Here is a 23,287-nt window from a genome sequence, read left to right as displayed (position 1 = left end):
TGGTTTGTGAAGCATTCACATATTGTTAGTGTACGTTCAAAATTTCATTCAATTCGATTCACTCGTTTCCGAGACATAGCAGCTCAAAAATGAGTTGTCTAAAAAATAGTGTTTTACCTGAACGGTTCTAACTTTGCGAAACATTATTCGATCGAGCCCAAATTTGTACCAAAGATGCACATATAATAGGTTGACAAACAGTCAAAATTTGAGATTTTTTGATGCACTCAATGAAAAGTTATAGCATGTCGAACTTTTTTGTGAGAGAAAAAATGTTACCTATCCCAAACATTTTGGCCACCCCATGTATAATAGGTTGACAAATAGTCAAAATTTGATATTTTTTGATGCACTTTATGAAAAGTTACAGCATGTTGATTTTTTTTTTGTGGGAGAAAAAAAGTTGCCTATCCCAAACATTTTGGCCATCCCCTGTAATGTGATTACTTTGGTATCTTCAATTCAAGATCAGTAATGTATTTCGATGAATGATAATAAGCTTTTGCAACTAAATATTTTGTAAGTCAACTATATATTAGGTTCTGCAAAACTACATACCACATTTTACAAAAGCACTCCACCAATGCACAAAGCATTTTCGATATCACAGAAATTGGTCTCAAGGTGTAATCACTCAATCAAGCTATTAGTTTAATCCATAAAAAACAAAACTTAGTTCGTTAAATCTACGCGCCTATGGTGATGTTCCCCAGCAACCTGGACATGTCCTCCTGCTCGTCGGACGTCGAAGTCGGTGGAGACGTTCGCACTGCGTGGTGAACCTGCACTGTAGTCGCCACCTGCCGTGCCGAGCGTTTCCTGCTGCGCTCCGGTGTCTGCCTGGGGGTGTTCTCCGGCGAAAGGGCATCCGGACTTACGTTGCTGTACGACGGTCGACCTTTGCGTCCATTCTGCTTGGGTGACTTCATCCGAATGCGGCGCTGCTGTGGGCTCTGCACCGACGAACTTGCCCGTTTGGGCAGTGCTGGCCGGTAGGACGCATTGCTGATCGCCTTCTGGATCTCGTTCCGCAGGCTGAAGATCTTCGACAGGAACTGGCGAGACTCTTCGACGCCGTGGTCATCGGTGAGCAAGCTGCAGATACGCTCGGCTTGCTTCAGGTAGATCAGACCCTGGTTGAGCGCCCGGAAGACGTACGACACCTGGGCCATCTCGATGAAGTGCTGCACGAAGATGTTGTAGATCAGCTGTCGGCGGAGGTTCTCCATGTGCTTCAGAGGGCTGAACTGAAAAGTGGAAAAGAACTGGGTTGAATATTTGAATAGAACGGTTACGGACATGGGATGCTAACACCAACCATCAAATCGATAGAATCCGTGGACGCCCTCCGTTCGTCCTGCTGTTCGATCTTTTTCTTCTCGGCTTCCATGAATCGAACGATACGCGTTCGTTGCTTTCGCGACTCGACTTCCTGCTTGTTGAAGTAGGCGATCGATCCGACGGCCACCTCCTTTTCTTGGTCTTCTGTGGCGGAATCTTCGGCCGCCAAGTTTTCATTCTCGTCTCGGAATCGAGGGTTGACAATCTTCAACGGATTGTCAATTATCAGCACTGAGTAGATTCGTTTGATCTTCAGCTTCGGGTAGAACGTGGTCTGACCTCCGGGCAGTTTCATGTTTCTTAGGGCTATCATCAGATGCATGACGGGGTTCTCGGTGATCCGGAAGATTCGTTTGTGCAACTCCACCAGAACCCGCTCCGGGATGTTTTCGAACAAGTTCCTGCTGGGTAGGAAGTAATCCGGAAGTTTGTGGGTCTTGATGCGGTCCAGGAGCCCGTTCAGAAAGCGTAGCAAGGCTTCCCCGACGTAGTCCTCGGGCCAGGCAGCGTAGTTGCTTTCGCATTGCCAGAAGAGATGCGCCCTCAGATGTTCGTTGCCGAACATGTTCATGTTGGTGACGAGGGCAGGATCGACAAACGTCTTGAGTAACAGTTTGGTGAGCATGTAGATCTTGACGTGGGTGTTAGTGAGGCAGCTTTCCAGGTAGCGTTCTGCTTCCGGAAAGACTATTTTCCATTCCAGTTGCCGATGACGGTTGGTGCCTACTTTGGGGGCGTATCCAGTGGGGATGACGTGACATCCGAAGGACTTTACCTTCTGGATCATTGGCGCCGTAGGCCATTGAAACTTTTGCTTGGTCAAAGGGTTGATCTTTACTTCGCGCTTGCGTTGGATCCACTCGGAAGCCTCACGAGGCCATGGACAAACAATGGCCGGAACGATTTCCCACTGGTCGCAGTAAATTATGGCACCTTTCCAGGTCGCATTATCTAGGTTTTCTCTCTTGATACCTAGGTCGTAGGCCAACGTATCCTGGAAAAGGTTAATGAAATAGGCTAGGAATCCTTTGGAATTCAGATACTGCTTCCGTTCAGTTATGTATTCCGTCGGAGTAGACTTCATTGGAAGACCATTTTTAGCTAGATACAGTAGTTTATCGGCGTCTGACTCGTCGTCCGAGTAGTAACCCTGATTCAGTTCAGACGAACAGTTTATCGTAGTTACGCAGTAATCTGGCAACACTGTAGTACTGAGGGGTTGATCGTCGTTCACACTCTTCATCACACTGAGCGGTTGATGCGTGTTGATCGCCGTTATATACGCGTAATCGTATTCACTGCTTGGAGGAGATGTTGAACTCGTGGAGGTCGAAGGATTCAGCAATGAGTTCGTTCCGTAGATTCCTCCTCCGTTCGCCAACTTGGGCATTTTAATAGCAATACTATCTCTAAACTTAAGCTTACCGAAGTTGACGATCGGTACATCATTAACCTCATCCTCATCATCATCTTCCTCATCCATTGTGTCACTTTCGCTAGTGCTACTGGACTTCCCATTTCGTTGCTTCGTCATGTTCCTATTCACTCCACTGGACTCCCCATAGATAGCTGCGTTAGCTCTATCAATGACATCCAGGGGTGATGGATTGTTGGGCTTGATGTACTCAACACTTTTAAGCTTCACGTATCCGTGGTGGGCATTTGCACTTCTCCGTTTACCGCCGATTTTCTCATCAAACCCATCTTCCAGTTCCAGTTTGTACACCGGTGCGTCGGTTAGGATACTGTAGACCGAAGTCTCTCCAGGGTTGGAAATCTCAATGTTTTCGTGAATGACGTAGCAGGTCTGTGTGTGTAACGGCTGTAGCGCGTTCTTATGGGGTCCATGTCTGGAAGTAAAGCAGAATTGTCACAGATAAACTTAGGAAATTTTCACAAATCCAACTCACTTGGCCAAGAACTTCACCCTCTGATCGACCGCTTCCTCAAGTCGATCGGGCAGGATTACCGTTTTGCAGTGTCGTGATATCTTGCCGTTACGATCGTTCTCCTCCCGACGGTTCCTTTCCACCGCGTCCCACATGTCTCTGGAAGGTAAATAAATATAAATGGGCATTGATGAGATTGTGGGCGGCAATTAGCGAGACATTGTTAATTGATAAGCAATTGCATTGATAACGAGACATCGGAGGACGACGACGTCATCGAATGCGGTGACGAATTCTGCCCGAATGAAGTTTGCTCCGGAGGGCCTTTTGAGGGTGATTGGTGAAACTCTTGAAAATCTTGCGTCTTCAATATTGATTCTGTAGCAACAACGTGGGGAATGATATGAATGCGATACTTATGACAAAATAAGATAACCGTTAACTTGAATTTTGCCGCTATAGCTGATTTCACAAGTCAACAACGCTTTAATGAAAAAAGCCTATACACAAAAAAATGCCAATTACTCTAGTCTAGTCTATACATACACAGATGAAATTGGTAATGCTTGCGGTACATCGGAGATGCAATGGATGTATTAAAGCGGCCAGGCCTACTCTGAAGCGTTCAATCCTCGGAAACATAGCAGGAGCCGAACTACTGGAACATCGCCAGAGAATACTCATTAAGGACAAACGTCTTGAAATCCCGCTTCAACAGAGCATCAGAACTTCAGACGCACAAATCTCAAGAAATAAACTTCAAACAACAGTGCATTCTATTATTCTGCTCTTGCTCACTTGTAATAAGCTTCAAATAAAAAGAACAGGTGCGCTGGTTTTGTTTACGAAGAGATTTGTGCTCTCGAAATCGTGAGTAGGTACCAAAGTCGGCCATTGTGGTGGCCATTTTGGGATTCTGACAAGTCTGTCCTTAAAGATGGTTGTCAACCCCAATCAGCCACTTCCCTAGGGGGAGAAACCCTACTTTTCAACGGATATTAACTGAGGGCATTCTTTGCCAATAACCTTTAGCATTTTGACAGGCACGAAGGTATTCCATGCTCAGTGAAGCCCCGATTACTAAAAGGTGTATGAGCACGAAGGCACCTTGAACATGGCCATGCAAACAATCCGTAAGCTTACCCCTTCGCTCTTCTAGTGCAAGTCTTGGCCTTAGGCTCTAGTGCAAGGGCCGGAGTCGTTTAGTTAACAATACTGAAGAAGCAACGACCGACAATCAGACACACTCTGGCAAACTATAGTACCAAACCATTCCTCTTCATGTTGACAATATTGCAAACAAATTTATCGGAGCATCACTGTCAATTCTAATTAAAGAGAGAGCACTCCCAGATGCTACTTTTGATGGGAAATTGTGATACCTTATTGTTTACATGTGTTATCAGTTTCACCTAGAGTATCCCGGATATGAATTTAAATGATTATGAAATGGTTTCGTCGAAACAGATGTAAAACATTATGTTACGGTAATACCGCTTTGGCAAGAAAGAAGTATTGATACTGGCCAACATCCCTACACATTAGTTACATTTGGAGATCTGTTTGTGAACGTCTGGATCACTGATGACCACAGAATTTTAATTGAAGATTTTACTTTTTGTTTTGTAAACTTTGACAATATAACGAGGGTCATGAGACTGACACCAATGTCAGTGAAATCTATATATTTTCATTAGTGAACTTGAGAAATATTGTTTGATGTTATTTTGAGGAAAACAATTAATTAAATTAAATTAAATAATTACATAACGATATTCAATTAAATAACGTAATAACGTAATTTTGTCATAGTTTCGGTTCGTCATACTGTTGACCGACTAGCGCAGTCTAGTTGTTTTTTTACTCTGAGGGGACGGGAAATTCTGAGTTAAGTTTTCAAATTCCTGAAAATTTTTGAACTCACCGAGCTGCTGTGGAATAGAAATTCTACTGAAAAATAGCTATGGGAATCTGCAGATCAATGTGATGTTTTTAATGTTTAGCATGAAATTGACTAATTGGATGTTGTGTGAGCAATATCAGGTCCTTAAGCCGAAGTACGTCATGCTGAGGTACATCAGGTGCAGTGGTAAGCTCTAAAAGTGTCGAAATCCATCGGTTTTGATATAAAACCCGCTCGTTCACCTCGAATAATGTTTCTATCTAGTTAGCGAAGTTTTGCATGATTCTGGGATTCAAATACTAAAATAATGTGACTTTCAACAGTGATCCATAATGTGACCCAGAAACTGGTCGTTTGACGCTATTATGGATGACATTAATCAAATATATATTTTCACTCACTTTACTTTTTTTTCATTTTCCATCACAAATTAGTATTCCACGATAACGTCAAGCATCTTTCTGACATTGATTTTAAGTTGTGACTTGAGTTAGAGCAGTGGGACAGTATGCGTAGAAAAACAACATGGTACAGATATGCTTAGAACGGCAGCTAAATTAGCTCCATGTGTCATAAACATCATTTAAAAACATAGAACCTTAAAAACCAAGTGTATTGAAGCGCAAGATAGCAAAAATAATACTTAAGATGTAGAACATCACTGAACCCTAGTGACGTACCTTATTCGTAATGCATACGGAGAACTTGTAGCAAACAAGTATAGCTTTCAATTTCTGCCAAAAGAATTAAGTTTTGACAAGTTTTAGTGTAGTTATGATTTTATGAAGTTTAAAAATTGTCGAAAAACACAAAATTGATTTGATGCACCTCTTAATTTCAATGGATTTGGCTGAAATTTTGACCAGTTACTTCTTTTTGGATGCTAATAAAAATATGAGGGTGGTCTTAAGAATCAGAGAACCTTTTTGAAAAGGTGGACAGGCCTATTATACATGGCTCATAGCATAAGTAGAGACTCATTCTCCCCCTAACACCCCTGAAGTACCGAACCGCCTTTTTTAGGTTCTCTGGGAAATCATATTCACATCATCGTGGTCATTGAGCCATTCTACCATGAACAGGGTAAGAAAGTAAAAGCAACACAAAAGTTATAAATTTCCCAAATGGAGGAGACACGTTTCAATGTTTCCAAGATACCTTCAAAGAACTTCGGAAGAAGTCTTCAAAAAATTTCAGGAGATACATTGGAGAAAATTCTGGAGCAATCCTTTAATAAAATACTGGAACAATTTACTGAGGATTTTTTTGAACAATTTCTGAAGACGTACTCTTTAGAAAGCCCGAAAAAATCTTAGTATAAAATTTAGTAGTATTTCTTGGAAATATTATTTATTTTCAATTCTTGGAATAGCTTCTAGAAGAATCCCTAACAGAATTCTAAATAAACTACTCGAGTAACCTTTGAAGGAATTGCTGAAAATGATCTCGAAAACATTCGCGGGACAATCTTGTGAAATTTAGTGGAAAATTTTAGCATGAATTCATGGACAAATCATTGGACGGATATGTGGGAATCCTGGGAGAAACTGCTGCAGTAATTTTAGAACCAAAGTGTGAAGAAGTCCTGATACCAATTCCTAATAGAACTTCGTTACATTTTCCCGATGAAATACATGACAATAAATTTCTAAGAGTTTGTATTAAAACCTTAGTTCGAACTGATAAAAAGTCTATGGATGGAACGGTGCATACACTCCCGTTCAAAAGTTTGGGGTCACCCCCTCAAAAACATGTCATTTTTTTAGGCCCATATCTCCGCCAATTTGCGTCCGATTTCAAAACCCTAGGTTTCATTCAAAAGATAATAAGTCAAAGAAACATTGAACATAGTTTAAAAGAAACTTTTTCAAAAAAATTTGTATGTAAACTTAACCCAAAGTTGCCAAATATCCTAAAAAATGAATATAAACTTACGGCAGTGTCGCTGGAAGTTGGGTCGACCAAATTTTAAGATGAGAGCGGTAATATGACCCATTTTCTATTAGCTTTCAACTGCTTTTTACAGAACTTAGCTAAAAAATCTAGAAAAAAGCTATTAAGTAAATTAATCCTTGATGTCATCGACCAAAAGTTTGGGGTCACCCCTCAAAATGCTGTATCGGCCAAAAGTTTGGGGTCACTATCGTTAAACATGGAAAAGTGATTTGTTGATATCTTTTTCATCTTTAATTCAATTTTAATTCTTCTTGGCTTATTTGAAACAAAATGAATGATACTTACTGCATAGACATTGAACCACACATATTTGTTGAAATTTACATACTAAAACTTAACGTAAAGTTGCCTCATTTTTTGAAGCGTGGTAAAATGTGTTAACTTTACATAACATTTTTATATACAAAAATCGTTAAATACGTTAAGTTGAAGACATCTAACGTAAATATAGTTAATTATCTTTGAAATGAGCCAAAAATAATTAAAATTGAACTATAGATGACGAAGATATCACCAAATCACTTTTCCATGTTTTACGAAAGTGGCCCCAAACTTTTGGCCGATGACATCAAGGATTAATTCACTTAATAACTTTTTTTCTATATTTTTTAGCTAAGTTCTGTAAAAAGCAGTTGAAAGCTAATAGAAAATGGGTCATATTACCGCTCTCATCTTAAAATATGGCGACCCAACTTCCAGCGACACTGTCGTAAGTTTATATTCATTTTTTAGAAAATTTGGCAACTTTGGGTTAAGTTTACATACAAAGTTTTTTGAAAAAGTTTCTTTTATATCATGTTCAAAGTTTCTTTGACTTATTATCTTTTGATTGAAACCTAGGGTTTTGAAATCGGACGCAAATTGGCGGAGATATGGGCCTAAAAAATGACATGTTTTTGAGGGGGTGACCCCAAACTTTTGAACGGGAGTGTACCTATTTTGGGCACTTGCCACTATAACTAAGTCAAATTCAAACGGATTGATTTGAATTTTTGTACAGAGCTAGGCACGTACAGTTTCTAACTCTATACAAAAACTCAAATCAATCGGTTTGAAATTGACTTAGTTATAGCGACAAGTGCCCAAAATAGGTACACCTGCCCAAATGGTACAAGACCCTAGTTCGTTCACATCTATTCTTACGTTACACGTGTCAACAAAGCAGATGTATTTTACAACTATTTTCAAAATTTCAATTATTCTATTTCTATTTACTCCTGCCAAGGCTGGCCTCAGCACGTCCTCGAAGGTCAGTCTTCTCCATCCATCCATTGCGGCTGCGAGCCTCTGCTGTAGTACCGTCCAAGCCGGGCCGACACGAGCACAGTCGGAGCGTTTCAATTGTTTGTCCGCCGCAGTAGGTACAATTTTCGTCGTCTACTCGCTGTATCACGAAGAACAGTTTTCGGTGCTCCCACTTCTCGTTTGTCAGCAAATACAGTTTCGATCTCTCGGCTGCAGATAGCTCCTTGAAGCAATTTTGAAAAAGAATCCATGCAGGAGTCCCGGAATAATCCGTGGAGCAGTGCCCAAAGCAATTTCTGAAGGAATTCTTGGAGAAGTTCCTGAAGGAATCCTTGAAAAAGGTGCCATTGGAAGCATTTCTAGAGTAAACTTGGGAGGAATTCCTGGAAGAATACAAGGGAAATTTTCAGAAAGTAGCCTTGGTGGAGTTTCTGAAGTTCTCTGCGTGGAGTACCAAAAGGAATCGGATGCAAGCATGTCTAAAAATATTGGCATAACGTGCCAGTTTGGTGTTTTATTAGCTCTTCCGCAGTTATTAACCAAGAGCTTTCTTTTTTTTTTATCTGTATTAACGAGATTTTTAGCCCTAGGCTAGTTCATCTCGGGACCCACGCTTTACTTCCCTTCCGAAGGAAGAACTCACATTTTGCGATTTTGTCGGGAGTGGGATTCGATCCCAGGTCCTAGGCGTGATGGTCAAGTGTTCTAACCATCACACCAGGTCCGCTCCCGGAAAGAGCTTTCTCTTCCAATGGCTATTTTGTATTATTATATTGTGTGGCACGAAGATGCACAATAAAGTCAAGGAAGAATTTCTTCATTCAGAAACCTTTGATAAATTTTTGAGGGTAGTCTGTGAGCAATTTTTGAAGGGGTTCTTAGAAAAACATTTGATTGAATACTTGGAGAAATATTTGAAAGGACCCATGAACGTATACCTGAACAAGTCATCATTAGGAGAGATTTGAAAATTTACAATAAAAAAATCTTTGAAAGAATTCTTGATGGATTCGTTGAAGGAATTTGTTAGGAACTATTAAAAGAAATCCTTTTTTGAATCTCTGGAGACATTCTTAATTCTCAATGATAAGAAATAATTTTTCAAAAAATTCTTGGGACGTTGGAGTGTTTTTTGGCACCATACAGCAAAAAAAATATTACGCATTAAGAAGAAGCATCAGAGAATACAAATATGGCTGCCACAATGGCCGACTTGAACGCATACTCACGTTTTCAAGAGCGAAAAATGCGTTCGATTTTTAAAAGCTGCCTCTTTTTGGAAGTGAGCTAAGCCGGGATAAACAAGTGCAGCTTGGTTCAATGCTTCGTTCGGCAGATTTGTGCCTCTAATGGCCGATTTCTTCACCTCGGCTTAACCGGAAAGCCAGGCTTGCCCATATAGTTAAACCTGGTTTAACGCTTAAGCCAGGGTGAAGAAATCGCCCCTAAAGATTGTATGCAATATTGCAATGGGGTTTCTTGATGTTTCACCTTAAACACTTTCCAAATTTATGATTAGTTATTCATAGCATTTTAAAAACCATTACTGAGATTGTCAAAATGTTGATATGGATATGAGCAAATCACATTTTGATTTCTTGTAACTAACTTTGCTATAATTATGATATAACGCAAACTTGTTTCCAGACCGATTATAACAAATGTATCTAAATGTGTATAACATAATTTGATATAGATATCAACCGTTGATATAATTATGTTATGTTTTTGTTATGCCTTTCTGATCGGGTAGTGAGTCAGTTCGCGATACCCAGATTGACACTACTCTGTGAAAGTTGGAAAGAAAGGACCCCGGCATTTCAACCAGTTTCTGTTCTAGCGATGGCTATGAACATGTGAATATACACTACCCGTCTGGGATGTTTTCGATCACCTGGCAATCGTTCGACTCATTTGTCCATAACTCAGTTCAGAAGCCTAACATTGAAGTGTTGTGTTCGGGTTGTAGATTAGTGTTTTTCCTACAACTTTTCAATATTAAGCTTCTGGACTAAGTTACGGACAAATGGACAAATCCTTGACCCGCCAATGATGATATAGAAACGTTGCAATACTCAGTATTGCAGCATCAAAAAGTTTTGCATCACCGAAAATAAGAAGGAATAATGGAGTAAACCTAAGTGTTATTTGTAAAAAATGTGGTATTCGTTGTTATTGTGCCTCCTATTACCATCTTATGAATGGCATGAAATTAGGCATCTCATGTATAGAAGCACAAACGGGTTGAAAAGACTATTTCCCTTCCTTTCACAGCACAATGCCAATCTATCGTATAACCCAGGTAGACGTGAATATCATAATCATATCTCAAAACGATCAAATTTTGATGTCATATGTATGATATTGTTTGTATGATATTGGTGAGATATTCAAAAAGTTGCCAAATATCTGCTCAATATCCCATCGTGATATGATTTCAAAATTAGTACCGTTAACCGGGGTCAAATTGATCTCTGGGTCGAAATTGATCAGACGCTTTTCAGTCATATAAAGCATACTTTGAATAGTTTCCTCTCAAGTATAGTGCCGTTGGAATCATATACTAATAGACACTTCAAAGGAAACTATTTAAAGTATGTTTTATCTATCTGAAAAACGTCTGATCAATTTCGACCCGGAGATCAATTTGACCCCGGTTTACGGTATTTAATTTGATCTTCAGAAAGCCTTGTGCAACCCGTTGTATAAATGTCGAAATTTCTCAACATTGCGCATGAAAATTAACTTTCGTGTATATTTTCATTATGCACCGTCCCCAAACTATGTAAAACTTCAGGGGATAGGGAGTTAATTAATAACGTAACGCTTCAGGGGAATAGGGAAAACAGCCTACAGATACGACCCAAACAAACAAGTTGGAGTTTTCATTAAAAAAACGCATTATGGATGCCCCCAGAACCTAATGAACCAATCACTGCCAACCACCGTGTTTAAAATGCTTGAAATGGTAAAAACAATAACACAGTTATCCTAAATTTTGCTCAAACAGCATTAAATTAGGCAAGGAATCAGGATAGCTAAGCTTTCTGTATCATTTCATTGCAGAAATGGAGAATTTATCTTCTCATTATACGAAAATTCAGCTCATTACTACAATCTAGTACTTCATTGATTGTGTCCTATTGATGGGAATTAGTCCTGTTTTGGGCGCAAAATAAACCAAACATGTTTCTACACATGTCGTTTTTAAAGTTTGGATCACTACCTTTGTAAAAGTTCGTAGCATATAGGCATAAAATGTGGAACCATTTAGAAAAAAGTTCTCTTTCAGTTTACGAAAATATGAAATTCTCAATTGAGAATTGAGAAATGAGCTTAAATTCATTTTTATTTTCCGTGCTATCGCTTCAAGGTGCTCGTACACAAATTTTGGCAAACTGTTTGACTTTGTTTATCCCTATTCGTTTTTCGTGAGTGACAAATATTAATGCTCACCCGGTACACCTTGGTCAAAATTTAACTGTCAAAAGTGGTAAAATGTTTGGTCAAAGAGTGTCATACTAGCTTCAGTTTGCAAATTTTGTGTTGAAATTGTATTAACATTCTGCAACCTAACATTTATCATTGGAAAATTTGAAAAATACTGCTTAAGACCAAAATTAATTAGCTCTTAGCTAATTAGCTCTTAACATTTCCATCTGCAACATCCAGAAATCGAAAGATCTGAAAATTAGTGCTCAAGATCAAAATCAGTTCTTTCACACATTAATCCATAACATCCGAAAATGGTAAAATCTGAAAACTACTATTCAAGATTAAAATTAGTTCTTTCACACACTCATCTGGGCTTTCTTTTTATTATCGAACAAATTGGGCCGAAGGGTCATGAAAATTTTCCACAGGCTGGGCCAGTGAAGATAATTGTCAGACAAAAGAGGCACAAAATAAGCAACAAAGAAGACGCGGCGATTTATCTTTATCCCAACTGGTAACAGATAAAGACATGATCTCGAAATTTTTTGTTGCAGACAAAACGGAAGCTGAATTTGTTGCGTACTTTTCAACTCGTGAATTATTGCGGCGCTCATAATAAATCCACATTGGGCGGCGGCGATATGCCCGCGAGGAGATTCCCGCGATACAGACGCAATGTCAAAATCGAACAGATACTGTCACCCACCCAGCAGCGTCGCAGCAGCCTTCTGGCCGTTCATATCAAAACAAAAGTTAACACAATGGCAACTCAGGTGGCCAGAAATCGTAAAAATATTTATCGCGACATTGATTCACTACACGCATACGCATCACCTCGTTGGCGTTGTGGTTAAAAACACTAGTTTACAAAATAAAACGAAAGTCGTGAACTTTTGTCAACGACCAAAATTTTTGAAGCATAATTAAGCGCTGATTTCGAAACCGTGCTTCAAAAAAATTAAAGTAGAACAGTTTTTGAGTTTCAGCTCAATATCGAGTTTTACAACTTTTTAAAATATGGAATTTAATAAAATTCAAATATCTTGGGTTTTGTTCAACCAATTTTAAATATTTTTCCATAAATTAAAAGCTGAATATAATACCATTCGATCATCTGAATGCAGGTTTTGCGTCAGACTGATGAAATTCAAGATATTGGCGAGTTTTGGGGACGATCTCCTTAAATTTTAGCAAATTTTCCAAAAATATATGAAGAAATGTATTTTTTTCAATAAGAAAAAATCAATTTAAAAATTCTTTCTCAACGTTTATTTGACATATCATATGTAGGCGAGTTACAGTAAAAAATTCAGCTCAATCGGAGCATTGATTACGGAGAATGAGATGTGTGAAATAAGAGACTTTGCTTAAAAATAGAACAAAAATTGGTTTCAAATCATCAACCTTGTATGGAAAGTCGGAAAAATTTCCGCTCTACTGTAATTTTTTTCCTTCGTGTTTTCGAACTCAGGGCATGATTCTACACCAAAAACGATCATCAGCTTACCGAGTTCAAAAATGCTGTAAACTAGTGTAATCGGGATGATATTTAGTGATGCTGCAAGGGGATGCGGCTTCATCTTTTCCATTTCCATTGCGTCTGTATCGCGTGCATCTCCTCGCGGCTATATCGCCGCAGCCTCATGTGGATTTGATATAAGCGCCGCATGCAGATTTTCTGACCACCAAGTCGCTCATAGTGGTGCGGTCATATTTTTGCAACTTGATGGAAAAGAAGAAGACAAACGCGTTTCGCGGATTTATCTTGCAAGGCACAATATCAATTATTACTAACCCAAAATCGAAACTTTTTGATGATACATCTTCAGCAGCATTGTAGTGTTTACCGACTCGAAATTACCTCTCGGAAATCACAATGCAAGGCTTAAAAATCTTTAAACTCGTGGTGCACGATCTTTGTCCTATTCTGTTCAAGTTGGACAAACGTATGTCGCATTGGGTAAAATGTCGCAATAAATTCAGGTTGCGACATTGTCGTTATTGTTGCGCGATGGTTGAATTTTGATTCACTGGGCTGGGCTCATGAATATATGAACAAAAAAAAATGAGAAAAATTCGGGGTCGCCTCTTTGCCCGGAAAACTCAGGTGAAAATTCTTTGTTTTCCCCTGACACTACTTACTTTAAAAAATCATAACTCAACAACGAAGATGCCATAGACACAAAGTTTTATTTTAGGAAATAAAAGAAAATTTGAGAAATCAAAAAAAAAATATAAGCTGGAAAAAGTTTTCCACAAAATTTTCCACAGTTGAGAAAATTCGTAAAGAAAAGCCGGAAAAACAATGCCCGAACTCGTGGAAAATTTTCAAAAACATTTTTTTGAGAAGGTTATTTCATAAGCTTTAATCCCTGAAATTTTTGAAATGCACTTTTTTTTTCGTTTTTGAGTTATGGCCAATTTTGTTGAAAAATGTCCAGCCTTTTCTTTGAAAAAATATAACTTAAGAACGAAGCATCGTAAAAACAAAGTTTTTTAATGAAAATGAAAGCAAATTTTCTCAGGAATAAAAAAAATGAAGTGGAAAAAGTTTTCACAAAATTTTCCACCGTTGAGAAAATTCAAAAAGAAAAGCCCGAACTCGCGGAAAATATTAAGAAAATATTTTTGAAAAAGGTAATTTCATAAGCTTTGATCGCTGAAATTTTTGGAATGCACTTTTTTTTCTTTCTTGAGTTATGGTCAATTTTGTGAAAAATAACCATGTTCGCATATATTTTTTTTTATCCTTAATCACTTTACCTAATTTACAGCTCTTTTGTCCACTTGGGCACTACGTGAGCGATTCCAATTGGACGCTGCACTTACACTTTTGTACAGCGCCTACATGTATTCTAATCTAATTCAACTGTATCGAACTGGTGCCTTGTGCTGCTTCAACTTTTCTTCGCTGTCCACGGTAGAATGATGAGCACGATGATGCTGGTGGTTGGATGCTGTTCCTTTTCCAGTTCAATTGAGGGTCGTCCATTATGAGTTGCGGTTCGCCGATATCCAAATTCCGGGTCCGTTAGAGCTATATGCTCCGAAGAGGGTCAGGTGCCAGCTGCTCTCGGGGGGAAGAGCAGCTGACGAAAAATTGCAAGTGCCGGGGCTGGGTTCGAACCCATGATAATCCGCTTATAAAGCGAACGTGTGGACCACTGCGCCACGGGCCCCGACAACATTCGCATATATTATATGGTCATTTTTCACATAATTGGCCATAACTCAAAAACGAAAAACAAGTGCATTCCAAAAATTTCAGCCATCAAAGCTTATGAAACTACCTTCTCAATTTTTTTTTTTTGAAAATTTCCTGCGAATTTGGGAATAGTTTTCCGGCTTTTCATTATGAATTTCCTCAATGGTGAAAACTTTTGTGGGAAACTTTTTCCTTTTCTATTTTTTTTTTTTTTTTGATTTCTGAGAAAATTTTCTTTTATTTTCTAAAAAAAACTTTGTTTCTATGATGCTTCGTTCTTGAGTTATGATTTTTCAAAGTGAGTAGTGTCAGGGGAAACAAAGAATTTCCACCTGAGTTTTCCAGGAAAATAGGCGACCCTGAATTTTTCTCATTTTTTTTTTGTTCATATATCCATGAGCCCTGCCTGTGAAAAAATTTTCATGCAAATCTGGGCGAAGGGCCAATCCCGTACGGTAATAAAAAATGTCCATCTACAACATGGCGCGACCAAACCAACACAACTACCATTAACCGCAAACACCTTGGAAAACGCAGAACTTGATGCTCTAGCTACCTTCTATTTTCAGATATGAGTCGTCGTGCAGTTGTAATGTCACTGCTCATAAACCACAAGGTCACAAGTTCAATTCTGGTCACGGCCATATTTCTTTTTTTTTTACTCTAATCCATCTGTCAGATCATTTTTTGGTATTGGTTTGATGTTCTACAGCCCAGATCTTCCCAGATATTAGTTTGATCTTACAATATCTAAATGAGATATTGTTATGTTCTTCTCCATACTAATTTTTGATCTTATTTTTGATCTTTCATCTCTTATGTCAGAGAAACCAATAGCTAATTATGATCTTGAGTACTTCACTGAGTAATATCTAATGATGATTTTGATTTGATTTTTTCTTCTACTCTGGAACGCCTATAAGTTGTGCCACCAAGCTATCTGTGCCGCATCTTCTTCACAATAATCTTCACATATTTTTTTACTTTAAATACGCCTGGCTTCGACGCATCAATGCGTGAATCCTTTACCGGAAGTAAACGATTCCCAACAACACTCCGACATCCGCATGATCTAGTTCAAGTACAGAGGACTCAACGGCCTGAAGTGAGCAGACCATTACAATCATCACTTCCCGCCTCTTCCCCACATTGACATGCAACCTGTCGTAGCAGGTGCCATTGTCGCCTAAAAATAAAAGATCAACAACGCTCACACACTGAGGATACCTGTTAGTCCAAAGTAGTTGTCTCAGAGGTGCTTTGTGTGAGTGTAGCTTATCTGGCGATATATTAATAAAAACTACAGGTGGTCAATCAAGCTGAAACTCAAGAACTTTTTGAATATTACTACATTGCTCCAACGAAGCCTTTTCAAAGTTACATTAAGATAATAGTTTCAAAAGAAAAATAAATTGCTGGAATATCATGTCTTTTTTGGATGTATTCTTGGACAAATCTACGAGGGACTTGCTAGAAAAATCCATAGAGCAATTTTCGATGAAATTCTTGGAAGATACCTACCTTGGGAAAATTTCGGAAGAAGTCCTAAAGAATGTTCAGAAGAGACATTGGAGAAAACTCTGGAGGAATTCATTGGAAAATTTGGAAAAACTTCTCTTTAGAATTCCAGAAGGAATCCAAGAATAATATTCTGTAAGAATTCTTGGAAATGAATCTGGAAATTTCACATACTTATTATTTCTTGAAATAGATCCTAGAAGAATCATAGGGATAATTAGAAGTCAACCACTCGAGTATTTTTTGGAGAATTTCTAACAGAACTTCAAAAGACAAAATAGGTTCTGAGTGCCAGAAGTAATATCACGCTCCCAAATTCATCATATTCGTAAAAAAGCGATTACGGTACCGTGGTTTCGGGTGAAATTGATCAGTGGGGTGAAATTTATCGTCTTCAGGCTCATTTTTGTTGGTTGAAAATAACGATTTAAACTTAAAACAATTTGTAGAAAATGTCCATCATCTGGCTGAAGGGTTTTTGAATGATGAGTTTACATGTTTTACAGCCAATTAGTCACATATTTCTGTATTAAAATCAATACTTTCCGAAATTGCATGTTAGGCGAACTTCAAAGAAACTTTCAAACTTTCGTTACCGTGGCTGTATCGTACATGTAATGAATATTTAAATGGATGTTTTTACTCGCCAATCATTCGCTAAACACGATTTCGTCTTTAAAAGTTCCATAAATTTTTTAAATTTATGCATAAAATTGCATCTTTTTGGAAGTAATTACTTAATTAGTACGGAAATTGCATACTTTCAGGCGTTTTCTTTGTACTTACTAAACTTTTAACTTAAATAATTTTAAAAATAGAAAACTTGTTAAAGTTTTGCGTAGCTTTTTACGTTCTGGAGTGGTTAATTCAACTTGAAAACATATTTGAAGCACTTACAAAGGTATTTCATTTACTGATCAATTTCACCCCGAAAGCAAAATTATTGATTTTTTGTTTCAAATGATATTTAATGCAATAAAATGATTTGCAGTAAAAGTTTCAACCTCGTTGACGGATGAGAACCGTGGGCGTACTTGTTTTATAGCATTGAGTTTGACCATATCGATAACTATTCAAAAATTAGACGCCAAAAACTGTGAAAAGTGATCAATTTCACCCGAAATCACGGTACCGATTGATTCGATTCTTTTTGTGTTCATGCTAAAAGCACGCAAATAATACAAAAATAAGAAATAAAACAAACAGCGCTTCAACCGTTTGTTTTTCGTGATTGAAAATGGGAGCCACATACTTAAAAAGGCTACCAATTCCATATGTATGGGTTTCCATATTAGATCAGCAGACTTTGTATTATTTTGGGATGTTTTCGATCATCGAAACTGTCTTAGAATTCAAAAACTTGAATCTACATCGTGACTTTGTTCACATTTTTTTTTGGTAGTAACCCTTTTGGCTTTAATGTGTCAATGGTTTGAACTGCCAACCTACAAGTGACTTGAATAGACGCCAAGAAAACCTTGCCTCTGAATCACTAAAAGCCCAATCATGTACCCACAACGATGAATCACTTCAACCGTATTATCTTCACGTGCGCCAAATTTCCGTTGACATGTCTATCATCCAGAATGATCCACTTTTCCGTTCTTCCGTTGAGGGGTTTCGACACTCGACACTTGTTTGCACAAACTATATTCCGTTATCTGCCGATATCTCGATAGCACAACTTGTAGCCATACTCAACAAACGGTGAACCACTCCACGCTGTTGACCCTCATTGATCTGTCAAGTATTATTAACCAGCACATATGTAACTTGTCAGTGCGACCCATAACGAGATAACAGGCACATACTTTCACTGAATCCCTTCATTCTAGGCCTGGTGTTTATCGAAGCACCTCAACCCGAACCCCAAACGCGTTTTTTTTTTCGCAAACTCTCAAGAACATCTTGTAGAACACAATGTCGTCAAACTGGCGGAACTGATAAGACGCGTCGTTTCCAGTTCTCCATGTAGTACGTAACAGCACACGCGACACTCTTCAACTTGTCTGTCTTCCAAACCAGAAGAATTTTGAAACCAAGTCGTTCGCTCCACTCAATTCACTTTTGCACTCGTAATGATTTCATTCTTCCAGAAATAACTCCTTCGCTTTGAACACTTTCCCGAATTGCACCCGTACCTTTCATAGTTTCCGTAGAATTGCACCCCCAGCAGCAGTTGATTCAGCACGAAGATATCGCTGTTGAACGCCAATTGATCCTTCATCCGTCGGATCGCTTCCGAGTCGTAATCGCTCTCCTCGAGCAGGGCCTTCGATTTGCGCACAATCGGAGGCGGTTCAGTGTCCTTGAGCTCTTCGAGTTTCGATTTCCGTTTCTTCTTGTCGTTCTTCCGTCGGTTGGCCTCCTTCTCGGCCCGTTTCCGTTGCTTCTCCAGCCGCTTCAGTTCGGCAGCTCGCTCCTTGGCATTCTGCTCGCGACGTTTCTTCCGGGCAATTTCCGCTTCCCACGGGTTGTTCGGGTTGGAGCGTTCCTTCGACGTGGAATGGCCCATCGCGACACACTCGCATACACGCGGGCGGATTTGCGGCGCAGTTTCTGCGAGCGAACGAACGAACGATCGAACCAATCAAAACCGGAAGCGGAGATATGTCGAGGACATGATCATTTCAGACGCGCGGCTAACCGAGGATCGTTCCGTCAATCGATGTGACACGAAGGAGCGAGCTTTACAAACTGAATACGTGGTTCGGCGATTGGTGGGTTCCAGTTTTCCGTACCATTCCTGCGTTGTTATCAGCAGTTCTAGGCTATGTAACGTACCTACCTACCTTAGTGGACGAACGCGCACTTATCGGGCTCGAACGGAGAAGGGGGCTCCTCGATGAATGGTGATGGAATGCGATAGCTGTTCGAGAAGTGCACTGAATCGTGTAGGTGGTGATGCCATCTTTGTCGCACTGCTTTTAGTTTTTTTTATGAGATCTGTTGCCACAGGTACTTCGGTGATGTAAGGTTCAAGTTCTTTGGGATTGAGGGTTTTAAATGAATCATTGCAGGAAGTATTAATACCAAGGAAATTATAATCACATTTCACCGACATGGTCGGCGTTAAGTCAGAGAGGACCATGTGTATTTTACCTAATTTCTAGATTAACGACTTTAAAGTTTGCAACTCTATAAGTTTTGAGTTTTTCAACAAATGTTCATGATTTTTTGCCACAAATCTTAATAACTATTCACAACTGCATCGCTCTGTATTGATCGCGAAAAAACGTAAAAAAAGCTTGAAACCGATAAATTGCTAAGTAATTGATTGTACTTAGTCCACTTTGACTGAACGATTTTTGGAAAATCTACACCCAACTACAGTTCACACTCAAGTTTGTACATATTTGATGAAAAAATTATGCACAAATAGGACAACAGTTAAAAAGGATTGATGTATAATGTGAGCAGCAAGTATGAAATTTGATATTTCTGTTCCACTGTTGATTACCATTTTCAATTTTAATGTTCAGTCAGAGTGAACCAAGTACAGCAGTTCAATACCACATGAAGGGTAGTCAATTGATGAGCTATTTAAGAATTCTTAACTTGAACATTCAATAGCTAACAACTTTTGTACGTATTTTCATAGTTCGGTACGTTTATTGAAATATTGTATTTACACAGTTCATAATAATTTATTCAGGTACTGGCGTTTTTCAAAAATTCGTTCAGATAGAGTGAACCAAGTACACAATTCTTAAATAACCGGTAAAATCAATTTCTTCATGAAACGGGTATTGGTACATTTCAATATGATGCCCAATAGCTACTAAACAAACCTATTTTGATTTGTAAAGGATTACGAGGAATAAGGTAATTTCAACTATTTTTCTTAGAGACACATGGTCCACTCTGTCTGCACGCGAATTGCCACAATTTGCTTCAACATGATGATCGGTAAATCACGATATTGACCATAATAAAATGGATTTTCACGCGCTTTCTTGATCAATAATCATCAGAAAATGCGTTAGGGAGTCATACGATTTGGAAACGTTTTATATTTTGATAAAAAACTATTTTGATTATTGGATTTTAACCAATCAATTTTCTTGACATCAAGCATTTGGTCCACTCTGACTGCATACTATTATCGATTTTCGCAGTTCAATCAAAAGAAAATTGTGCTATAACTCTCGTTAATTGTAACATTTAGAGAAACGCGTGAATGTTCCAAGTAGCAAAAGTATTTCTTAATCAAATGCCTAAAAAATCTAATTTTCGTCAATTTTGTTACTTGGTCCCCTCTGACTTAGCGCCGGCCATATGTTTTGCTGATTTGTTCATGTGCGATAAGTTGACTATTTGAACAAATTGTTGTATTATGCATGATAACTGTAACTAACGAACTTCGGTTTTAGGAGAGGTTTACAGAATGAAATTCTGTTTAGATCTTAATTTCTAGGGTCGCCACGATTATCCTAGCTATTCTTGGATTAACGCAAACACTTGAATTAGCATTTCATACATCTTTTCTTTGCCTAATCTTTGTACGCTTTTTCACCTATCCTTTCTACCTATTTCACACTTCTTTACCGACTTCCTCCAGACTAATCTAAACTTTACACAGTTTCCTTCATGCCCTTGATGCAATCTGCTATCGTTCCACGGTTTAGCTCCTTCTCAGTCCACGGATCAAATGCGACCTTTGCCACCTAAATGAACCGGGAATTATTTGGCATAGAGTCCAACGATCCTCTGGTAGGTCTTCGGTCGGATGTACCGGATAGCAGGAACTCCACCTGCCCAAGTATTTGCCTGAAGCTGTTCAACGGCAGAAGGCTACCTATTTTAAGGCTACGCTCGGATTTGAGATATCCACACTGAAAAAATATTTTGTTGCATTGTACGAAATCGCTCGTCCGGTTTACGAATGCCATTCGTTGTTATCTGCAACGAAAAGATTCGTAGTGTGCCTGAGTTCGTTTCGTAAAAAAGATCACTCCGACACAATAACACAGATTTTTCTGTCTCTTTTTTTGTCGGACCGAATAAATCATGTTGGAAAAAAAAAATAGCACGCGTATATCAGCTTAGTTTTTACAGGCTCCGAACACGTATCTTCTGATTGATCCTACCAGTGCTAGACATCCATCTGTAGGCGCTTGTTGAAACCGTTCGGAAACAACCAGAACGCTTTCTACTCTGATTCGATTTATAAATAACTTTTACTTCCAACTGAGAGCATGCTTCCTTTCCTCTTCTCGCACGCACCGTTTTTTTTTTTTTTTTTTAAATAATCTTTATTAGTATCTCAATCAATTTTTACATTCTTCAACTTAATCTAGGTGTTCTGTGTATTATAACACACTATCATCCTAATTTGGTGAAATAAATTTAAGCTATTATCAATACTAATTAATAACATATTACATTTCATTTGCTGTAGCAGTTAAGATTTTTTGCAGGCTTTATTTTTCACCTGCGTATCAGAAATACATTTTTTCAACTTTTCCCAACCCTAACCTAACTTAAACTAATTATACAAATAACTAATCGTAGCAATAGAAGACTGCAACGATTTTTGACGAAAGTTGGCAATGATTTTAGTTGACATCTGTTCCAATGTTTCAATATTAGAAATTTGATGCAACTCATTAGTGCTATACCATGGAGGCAACTTCAGAATCATTTTCAAAATTTTATTTTGAATCTTCTGATGTTGCTTCTTTCTGGAATTGCAACAGCTCGACCATATTGGGACAGCGTACAACATGGCCGGTCTGAAAATTTGTTTATAAATCAAAAATTTGTTTTTGCGACAAAGTTTTGATTTTCTATTAGTAAGTGGGTATAAACACTTGATGTATTTATTGCACTTCGTTTGAATACTTTCTATGTGGTTTTTAAAAGTTAAGCTTTTATCTAGTAAGAGCCCTAGATACTTAACTTCTTCCGACCAATTTATTGGAGTTCCCCTCATAGTGACAACATGTCTACTTGAGGGTTTCAAATAAAGAGCTCTTGACTTATGTGGGAATATGAGTTGAGTTTTGGAAGCATTTGGAGAAATCTTCCATTTTTGCAAATAAGAAGAAAAATGTCTAAACTTGAATACAAACGCACCGTCATATGCACATGTCTCTGCGCTCCACTCAAACATCAGTGATGACTGCCAAACTTTGTTGCGAAATTTTATTTTTACGCTTGATTAGGCCGTTACAAATATTTATTTCACTTTTTGTCCCACCACTCTTTGACCGGTCGAGGGGGGGGATAAAAATAATAGAGCATTTATTTTGAAAAATATTAAAAACTCATCGGATTTGTTAAAGAATTTTAAGCAAGACCCGAAATTTTGATAAATATTTTTTTATCTGCCCCCTCAAAATGCAAAATCCAGCCAAAAATTTTTGAAGGGGGGGGGTGTAATAAAGATGATGTTTTCCTTCAGTGTAGCTCTTTACTAACACACATACGTGCATTATCGTAGGGCCTCTCATGTACAGCTAGTTAGGAACTGCGTCAGTCGATATGTGTACATCACACGAAGAGGGTGCGCTAAATAAAAGTTCTACTATCAAAGTTGAGTGATTTTCTTAAAAATATTACATGGTGTCAGAAGTGCAACGAATGCCTACCGTAGTGTTGTGCTTCCGAAGATTGAAAATTGAAGAAAGTGATTGAAGCGGAGGAGAATTTACGTGCGTTGCGGTCAGAAATGGCGTCTGGATTCGACATGCGTTTGCCACAGCCTCTCGATACAGCAAATCTCGCAAAGGAATGGCCCCGCTGGAAGCAGGCGTTCGCCATTTATCTGAGAGCGAACAACAAAATTGGAGA

At 38.5% G+C, this 23,287-nt stretch overlaps 2 protein-coding genes across 3 annotated transcripts in view; one reads left to right on the top strand and one right to left on the bottom strand.

Annotated features, from left to right (window-relative positions):
* The window catches only part of LOC109432961 (CAD protein), a 70,391-nt gene that overhangs the window by 26,731 nt on the left and 20,373 nt on the right, over nt 1–23,287 (top strand). The gene's annotated exons all lie outside the window — the stretch shown is intronic.
* LOC109397693 (uncharacterized) lies at nt 514–19,487 on the bottom strand. 2 transcript variants are annotated; one of them, XM_019669991.3, is made up of 4 exons: nt 18,634–19,487; nt 3,252–3,389; nt 1,319–3,191; nt 514–1,265 (listed from the first exon to the last, which is right to left on the bottom strand). In XM_019669991.3, exons 1-4 carry the CDS (start codon nt 19,005–19,007, stop codon nt 687–689), a joined length of 2,964 nt encoding a protein of 987 aa, XP_019525536.2. In that variant the 5' UTR covers nt 19,008–19,487; the 3' UTR covers nt 514–686. The 2 variants fall into 2 exon arrangements, with proteins under 2 accessions (XP_019525536.2, XP_019525537.2); XM_019669992.3 differs by having other exon boundaries at nt 514–1,247; nt 18,634–19,485.

Source organism: Aedes albopictus, chromosome 1 (assembly GCF_035046485.1).
Source record: "Aedes albopictus strain Foshan chromosome 1, AalbF5, whole genome shotgun sequence".
In the NCBI taxonomy this organism is placed as follows: Eukaryota; Metazoa; Arthropoda; class Insecta; order Diptera; family Culicidae; genus Aedes; species Aedes albopictus.
This window is presented reverse-complemented; position numbering and strand designations above follow the sequence as displayed.